The sequence below is a fragment of the Cygnus atratus genome, chromosome 1, assembly GCF_013377495.2.
Source record: "Cygnus atratus isolate AKBS03 ecotype Queensland, Australia chromosome 1, CAtr_DNAZoo_HiC_assembly, whole genome shotgun sequence".
Taxonomy (NCBI): domain Eukaryota; kingdom Metazoa; phylum Chordata; class Aves; order Anseriformes; family Anatidae; genus Cygnus; species Cygnus atratus.
In genome coordinates, this window is record NC_066362.1 from 44953897 (window position 1) to 44963028 (window position 9132).

The 9132-nt window shown below is 46.2% G+C and overlaps 1 protein-coding gene across 1 annotated transcript in view; it reads left to right on the plus strand.

Moving 5' to 3' along the window:
- The window catches only part of STRA8 (stimulated by retinoic acid 8), a 15697-nt gene extending 11163 nt beyond the window's left edge, over positions 1-4534 (plus strand). Inside the window, exons 7-8 of the mRNA XM_035551824.2 lie at positions 330-441; positions 4291-4534. Of these exons, the coding sequence (XP_035407717.1) occupies positions 330-441; positions 4291-4365 (187 nt within the window). The 3' untranslated portion in view covers positions 4366-4534. The remainder of the gene's footprint in view (positions 1-329; positions 442-4290) is intronic.
- The last annotated feature ends 4598 nt before the right edge of the window (positions 4535-9132 follow it).

Consider the following 9132-nt stretch of genomic DNA (forward strand, 5'->3'; position numbering starts at 1 on the left):
AGCCATTGTTGCTCTCTGTTACAACGGCTGTATACTTTTCCCTAAAACAGTTACCACAGCTGTAATGTATCAGTGGATCTCTTTGTTGTGACAGTGGCTTCTTGTACTGCAGTTCTCTGTTCTTCCTCTCATTTGTTAGACAATATCTCCTCCCTACGTACACCTCCACTCCTCCCTATCTTTTATACCCATTGTCTTTATTATCAGGTTTGTCTTGAAAACAATTTAAGTCTTCTTTAATTTATGAGTAAAATATGGAGGAGGGAAAGTAAGTAGGAGGAGAAAAGAGGGAACAAGACCTTAAACATAACTTTGGGTTCCATTTTCAGTTCAGCATTTGCAAGCTACACTTCTGAAAATCCAGAGGATGACCACAGACTCTATCTGCAGATCACTGACTTCCTAAAAAGCCTTTTCTTTGCTAATGCACAGTTTTGCCAGGTAAGCTTTGCCAAAGGGTTCCTTATAGAAGGAGCAGTCTATTTCTGTCACTGTCAGGAAGGAATTTCTGTTTTCCATGCTTCAGATCGTATTGTCCAGAATTTCTAAAACAAGAGCTTGGGGTTTATCACTTCAGATGTGTCATTCCAAAGGTCACTAGGATTGGCTCTGTAAGACACAAGGTTTGAGGTGTCATTATTACTTAGAATCTTACTAAAAATCCAAATGACATGAGGATTTTTTTTATTATTATTGTTTTAGTAATTGAAGTTACAGGTTGAAAAGCTTGAGTGATCTCATGTAAGCAGGTAAAGCTGTGCCTGCTCTCTCCATAACTAAAAGCCTCTTGATTCTGAGCTCAATAGGGACCACCTTGTGCTTTGTCGTGATGCCAGGTTCCCTACCCTCAGCCCCTGTCTGGCAGGCCTTAAGAGCAGGGTAATTATGCTCTTAAAAGAGAACAGCTCTTAAAAGAGAGCAGCTGCTGTGCTGTGCCTTACCCTCAGCCTGTTGTTGCGGGTTCACTGAGCCAGAAGCCTTTGTATTTGCAGTGTTCTTCCTCCTGTTCTTGTCCTCCTGCCAAGGAGGTATCTGAGATCTCACACATGGGTAGAGGACCAAAAGGGAGAGATCCCTCAGCAAGAACATGCTTGTTTGGGCTCAGAGTCAGTTGTGCCTCTACAATGGCCACTGTTCTATCTTATTTTTTTATTTTTTTTTTGCTATCATCTAGCTTCCACCTGCTCTCTGTTACATGAGCAGATGTTCCTTTAAAGAAAACAGAATGTTTGTGATGAAGGGTAATTGAGATCCAACCCCCTTCACCCCCCCCAAAAAAAAAAAAAAAAAGAAACTAGTGTTGCACCACTTCCTAAAACGCTCACATAAAACTCTCACATAGTGATTTCCGTGTGCCATTTGGTTCCCACTATCTCATGGAGATATTAGCACTAGCGGGGGGTTCAGAGTATGGCAGCAGACACAGCAAAAGCTATTAAACAGGAGCTACTAGAGTAGGGCTCTTCAGCAAAAAAGACTGAGGGGTAGCATGAGAGAATTTTGATCCTAAATGGGTTTGGTACACAGAATGATTGTTCATTGCTCTAAGACCAGAACTAGAAAGCACCCAATGAAATGAAAACAACATAGTCCAATCAGTCCATTGACAGTATACCTGAAAGTCTAGATACAATTCCCAGCTCAGAACCTCCTCACAGCACGGTGTGCCAGAATGCAGCAGCATGTATTATGGAACAGAGCATGTTGTATGCTATATTCTTGCACTTCTTGTCTAAACATCCACTCCTGGCCATTGTCAGAGACAAGGCGCTGATCTACACAGCCCTTTGGTCTGTGAATTACTGTGTTCTGCATAAAAACAAGGCTCTTCCTGTGTTTATGTAAATGACCATTTACCATACGAGGAGCGGCTGAGGGAGCTGGGCTTGTTCAGCCTGGAGAAGAGGAGGCTCAGGGGCGACCTTATCGCTCTCTACAGTTACCTTAAAGGAGGCTGTAGTGAGGTGGGGGTTGGTCTGTTCTCCCACGTGCCTGGTGACAGGACGAGGGGGAATGGGCGAAAGTTGCGACAGGGGAGTTTTAGGTTGGATGTTAGGAAGTACTTCTTTACCGAAAGGGTTATTAAGCATTGGAACGGGCTGCCCAGGGAGGTGGTGGAGTCGCCATCCCTGGAGGTCTTTAAAAGACGTTTAGATGTAGAGCTTAGCGATATGGTTTAGTGGAGTACTTAGTGTTAGGTCAGAGGTTGGACTCGATGATCTTGAGGTCTCTTCCAACCTAGAAATCTGTGTCTGTGTCTGTGACCATGAACTGAAGATGCTTAGAAAAGAAAGATCAACTGTAGGCAAGATAGAGTATTTTTGAGTTGTGATTGTCATGCCTTGGTGCTGCTTTTGTCCTCCTGCTTGGTGCTGTATTGTTATACGTGAGCCCAAGCCCATCTCACAGCTCCCAGGCTGTGGCATGAGTGGTAGTGAAATACAGCAGATTGGCAGTTAACTGAGAACTGCACATCCAAAGGGAAGTAAAAGACTGTGTGCACTTTTTTTTTTTCCAGTACCTTTGGGTTGTCTGTGATGAGACGATAAAAACAGAGTTTGAGCAGAAATCACCCAGGCTAGAGAGTACTGATAATATGAAGGTTGCAACCTCTTTCAGTTTAGATAACTGGAGTACAGCACATCTAGAGAGTCCTGCCAAGAGGGAAAAAAAAAACCACAACTGCCAAGAGTTTTTTGTTTTGTGAGCAGAAATTCAGCTCTGTCTCTGAGCAAATAGTTGGAGGCAGTTAGGGAAGTGACTGCTGAGTGGGCCTAGGGAACGTTTCAGCTAGCTTGAAACACTAACTCTGGCAGCAGCAGAGAGCTCAGTGTAGGCTACACAGCTTAGCCCAGAAATTGGTTTGCTCAGGGCTCTGGAGACTCCTGGACTTGTCTGGGTTACGAGACAAGTAACTTGCTTACCTTGCGGGTGTCACTGAGTCCCTGCAGACTGTTCCACTTCCCCGACGCAGTGCCCGTGCCGGTACACCAGCCCAGGAGTTTGGGCAGTGCTGGTGGCATAGGTTATCCCGAGGTAAGTGAAGTCCTGATGCACTGTGCATACACATGGTAGATGATACAGAGGTGGGCAGCAGGTAAAGTACTAAGGCAAGGTAACCAACGTGTACCCGACTAAGTATGAAAGGCAGCCTGTGGTCTCCTTCCCTCCCATCTGCAGAGCTGGTGAGGTGACACATTTTATTGCTGCTTAGTACATGCCAGTTCTGTGTTATGCCATTTGCAGTTAACTATCCAGGTACAAATTATTGTTGGGTTGTGCGCGTCTGCTGTTTTGTAGTCACAGCTCCATTGAGTGCAGCTCCTCTTGAGCTGCTGCCCTGGTGCTCAGGGCTGCCAAGGTCACGCACCCCAGTGATGTAAAATGCTTGAGAAAGAATCACACAGGAGGAGGGAGGAAATCATCTGGACAAAGAAAGGGAGTGCTCTTAAAAGGACATTGGCCCAAAAATGACAACAGGAGCATGGAAGCTACATGGTACAGAAATATTTCTGAGCGTGGGAATAATTAAACAATCTTGTCAGCTGTCCAGAGCTGTTGTCATGAGACAACATAACAAGAGATGCTAAGCAGTAAAGACACTAAAAGTTTATTTGGATTGAGGTTCAAAGTTTTTAAAGTATCTAAGTGGAAGTCTGCTTTTTTTCTAAATTGTATTGAGTACCTTTGCATCTTCAGATGCACGCTTTCTTTTAAAATTACAGATTTTAGATGAGTCATTTTGCAAGCAAGAGCGATTTAGTGCTCCTTAAGCTATACATTTTATAAATATCACCTATTTTTAAAAGCAGCCTTTCCCTGACAAGTCTTGCATCAATGCAGAAGGTGGACTGGATTGATTGCAGACACAAATGCTTTCATCTCATAGACTTTGATTTCTCAAGAGCCACTTATGCTCTGTAAGCTGGTCAAGAAGACCATTTCCTTCGATTGCTAAAAGCAGCAAAGCCTGAAGTCAGTAAAAGTTAAGGGCTCGAGGAAGCTCTTGTATCTTCAGAGCCTGTTACGTGATATGTTTGCTACCACAGTCAGTAACGTGAGTCCAAATGATGTAAATAGAGGCAGGGTGAAGCCCTGTCGTTTTTAGAGTGAAGTTGATTGGGAATTTGAGACATTCTTCGTCAGGCACCTCAGGCACTTGACTGACAAGCTGCTGATTCAGAGAGGCACATTAGCTGACACCTGCCAGCACTTGACCAACCAAGCACTTCGAAACACAATCAGCTCCTATGCTTTTTAACCTTACCTGGCTTTGGGGGGGCGTTTCAGGAAGAAGATCTTCAGTTTGATTATGAGACTGTGATGCTGAGGTGCACTGAGACCTTCGATGATGAAGATTTGTAAATAGTATCTCTGTTGGCTAAAGTGGTGTACCCAGCAGTGCTTGGCAAAAGTCATGTGAAGAGACTGCACCTCTTTTGGTGGAGCACCTTTCCAAGCAGAATGGGGAGACACCGTGTTGAAGTGGTTTGTTATTGTTAACTTCCCCTTCCCTCGTCAGCGCTTCTCAACATACCAGTTGAGCAATTTATACTTTTAAAAGTTCCAGATCTAAAATGTTTATAAAATCTTAAGGAATATTTTTGTCTGTGGCTTTTTAATGCTTAACCTCACTTCACAAATATACTTGAGGCATGTAATGTTTGGTGGCCTTGCCTAGCATAGGCTGTGGAAGAGATGCAGAGAGGACAAGTCACTGGCATCCTACATATCCCAGACTGCAACCTGCAAAAATCATGAAGTGCCTCCCAGCATGCTGGCAGTGACTACTTTCCTCTACTATTTTTCATCTTGGGCTGGCAATGAAAGAGGAATTTCTTTGCAGGGAGTGAGATGGGGCTCTTCCATCTCTTTATGAGGACAACAGCAGTGGCCACCTACTCCCAACTTGCCCAGAGAGATGCAGGCACAGCAGTAAACTTTGGATTATTTATTTCTGTGTAGTATTTAAAGCTCAGAGAGAACAAAGCCCCCTGACACATCTCAGTCCTTGATGAGTAGTGCTGCTTGCATGGTGCTTTGGAATTAAAAATGCTGTGAAAATAAATAAGATCAGTCACATCTCTGAGCTGTCAGTAGCAGCTCTCTGGAGGCTCAAAGTGTAGTGGTTATGCTGAGGTCATGCTGGCAGCCATCACAAACAGGCTAAAAGTTTGTTTTAAAATTCAGGATAAAGCTGGTATGCTGAGGTATCCATCGGTGTGCAGCAGCCAGGATTTGGGGCTGAATCCAAGAGGGCTGGGTTGTGTCCCAGCACTGCCTCCTACGTAGGCTGTGATGCACACAGCTATGTTCACCCAGTCATGTGGAGATATTGGTGCCGAAGTGCAAGGAGGGATAACTCCTCTGGAGCACGTCCCGTCAGTCTGGTTGAGGCTGTGGTAGTACTCACAGATGGACATTTGCCAGGCTGTTCTGTGAGGAGAGGTCCTGCCTTGCAGATCCTGCTTGGGTTTAAGAGCTCTGAGTTCTCCAGAGCATGACCTTGTCTTTCTGTCACCTGTCTGGTGTGCTTCATGTGTACAGGTTGTCATTGCCTTGGTGCCTTAGGCAGTGCTGACTCTCCATCCTCCTCCTTTCCTTCTCATTCCTAAATATCAAGCATATATTGCCCTGTACAGTCTGAGTTTTGGGATGCATGTGGTTGAAATACATGTACAGATTTTGCAGGGGAAACTTTTGCAATAGTTTTTAAGTTGTCGCCATATACTATGCAGATGCGTTCCCTTGATCATCACATGGGAGAGCTTCTGATGCTTCACCAGGAGAATTTTAGGTTAATATGGGCTGAACATGAATGTGGAACAACAGGTGTGTTCAGGTAGTGTGAAACTAGGAAATAACTTTTCCAAATGGTAGCAAGCTGTGTGGGAGATGTTTACGACGTGAAGGAGAGCATGATGAGCACCTTACTACGGTTCATCCTGTGGCACGACCATGTTAGCATGTTATTGCTACCTGTGCACTGGCACCACTTCATTCAGTGCTCACTGGTTGGTCTTGAGGAAACTTTATGAAAAATCTGGAAAAAGCTAGCAGGTTACTGGGGAAGGAGGGGAGGAGTTTGAGGCAGGAGGGCAGCAGGAACGAAGGAATGGCAGACGTAAAAGCAGCCATGGGAGTGAGGCCATTGCAGAGGTTTGGGCAGACCAAGCTGAACAGGGTGAAACCAGGTATGTTACAGCTCTGCTATAGCGCGGCAGCTCCTACACGTTGCAGTGTAGGAATACACTAGTGGTTACAACGTAGGGCAGACTTACTGCCTGGCTCACATCTTGTTAGCTGTGAAAATGAGCCTCTATTAGCTGTTCTAGAGCCAGTGCGATTAGGTACAAGCCAGCACTCATCACCAGCTCTCTTCAGCCAGAACAGCAGGAGTGTCTGCCTGGGCTTGGCAATTAGCTGTGCGCACCTCTGCAAAGCTGCAAGCAGGGTGACAAGCTGGGTGACCCCACACCTGCCTGAGCCAAGCTTGTCTTGCTGCACTTGGGACTAATCAGGAGCGAAGGGTAATACAGGTGGCAGGTAGCTCGCTGTTCCCCAGACAATCCAGAACAGCCTTCAGGTGTTCAGCTCTACACTTGAGGATCCTCTGATCTTCATTTATTTTCATTAAGGAGCAAATAAACAGAAGCTGTGTCACTGCAGTGCAGAGCCAAAGCTGTTGCCAAACCTCAAGTGGCCACATGCAGCTGGGGAGGAGTGGTGGCCCTGCAGCCTAACCTCTGTCTGCTTCATTTTGTAATTCAGAAATGTCTCCCTGAGGGAAAAACAAAACCAAAACATAAAACAAACACAGCAGTGGGGGGATTTTAAAGGGCAGTTATTAGCCTGAGCTTGAAATGGGGACATAACCAGCTTCTGAAAACTGCCTCAAGCCTCAGCAGCTCCAGACACGGCTGCTCCAGACTGATGTGCTCCCCCTGCACCGCTCTGCGCCTCCTGGGCTTTGGGGCATGCTGTAAGGAAGGAGCCTTACAAAAAAAAGCCAATTGAAGACTGTAGGGAAGGGATGCCATCCTGAGGGACCTGGACAGGCCTGAGAGGTGTGCCTGTGCAAGCCTCCTGAGGTTCAACAAGGACAAGTGCAAGGTCCTGCACCTGGGCTGGGGCAATCCCAAGCACAAATATAGGATGGGTGGAGAATGGATTGAGAGCAGCCCTGAGGAGAAGGACTTGGGGGTGTTGGTTGATGAGAAGCTCAGCATGAGCCAACACTGTGCCCAAAAAGCCAGCTGCATCCTGAGCTGCATCAAATGCAGCAGGGTCAGGGGGTTGAGGGAAGTGGTTCTCCCCCTCTGCTCCACTATTGTGACACCCCACCTGGAACCCTGTGTTCAGCTCTGGGGCCCCCAGTACAAGAAGGACACAGAAGTGTTAGAGCAAGTCCAGAGGAGGGCCACAAAGATGATCAAAGGGCTGGAGCACCTGTTCTACAAAGACAAGCTGAGGGAGCTGGAGTTGTTCAGCCTGGAGAAGAGAAGGCCCCAGAGAGACCTTACAGCAGCCTTCCAGTGCCTAAAGGAGCCTACAGGAAAGCTGGGGAGGGGCTCTGTGTCAGGGAGTGCAGTGACAGGACAAGGGGTAATGGCTTGTTTAAAGCCATTAAAAGAGGGTAAAAGCCAGTAGAAGTGGGCAGATTTAGATTAGAGGTTAGAAAGAAATTCTTCACTGTGAGGGCAGTGAGGCCCTGGCACAGGCTGCCCAGAGAAGCTGTGGATGCCCCATCCCTGGAGGTGCTCAAGGCCAGGCTGGATGGGGCTTTGGGCAACCTGGTCTGGTGGGAGGTGTCCCTGCCCATGGCAGAGGGGTCGGAACTGGATGGGCTTTAAGGCCCCTTCCAACCTAAAGCATTCTGTGATTCTAGGAGTCATTTTTATAGGAAACCTGTGTTAAATAAATATATAAATAAATATCTCTTAAGTATAAAGCAAATACAAACCTCTGGCATTTGCCAGGATTCTAACATACCTTACAAGGAGAAGCCAAAAGCCTAACAGCTCACTTCCACACATGTGCTACAGCACAAGTTCAAGAGTTCTGATGTGTAAGACTGTGGGTTTATGTGCTAGGTCCCCTGGAAGTATAGGCTGTCAGCTTAGAGGAGTGGGCAGAACTGCGGAGGATGAAGATGATACCAGAGCTGAGCTGCGTAGGACTAATCACCTCTGTAAAATCTGAGCTGGGCAGGAATCAGATGTAGTTAAATATGCTAATCATTTTTTCTCCCGAAGACATACAACAGTCCTGAATGGAGGCGCTCCAACCTGCCAGTAACATCAACCTGTCTATACCATATTGTTTCCTCCTTTCAGACCCCAACGTACGCAATAGATTGATCTATTCAGACTTCATTCACACCCAAAGCGAAGACACCAATATAGAATCATAGAATCATTTAGGTTGGAAAAGACCCTTAAGATCATAAAGTCCAGCCATCACCTAGTAAAGTCCACCTCTAAAACGTGTCCCTAAGCACCACATCCACACAGCTCTTAAATACCCCCAGGGATGGTGACTCCACCACATCCCTGAGCAAAGCATTGCCCCTTACCAATAAAAGAACATATCACTAAAGCTGCAGGATGGGATTAAAGAACCAGATGGTAATAGGCATGAGAAATAAAGACTTTTAGGGGACATCATATCGCAGTGGAGGGTACAGAGAAGATGGGGGTCAGACTTTTCTGAGAGGGGAATCAGTGCCAAGAGGCAACGACACAATTTGAAGCACTGGAAATTCCAGCTAGACATTAGGGAAAATGTTTTTCACTATGAGGGTTGTCAAGCACTGGAAGAAGCTGCCCAGCGAGGCTGTGGCTCTCCATCCATCCATAGCCTGACTAGACACAGCCCTCTGCCACCTGGGCTAAGGAGGAGGGGTTGGTCCAGATGTCCTCCAGAGGCCCCTTTCAACCCAAGTCACGCTGTGGTTCTTTGTATACTACCTGCCACTCGCTATGGCAGTCACCCTGAGAAATATCATTGTGTTGTATATTTTATTTATTTTTCCCCAAAAATATCCAAGTATAAATCTCAATGCAGGAAACACAAGCTTATGTTACAGCAATGCTATTACGTGCCACCAGCATGTGCAGTCACATATTAACA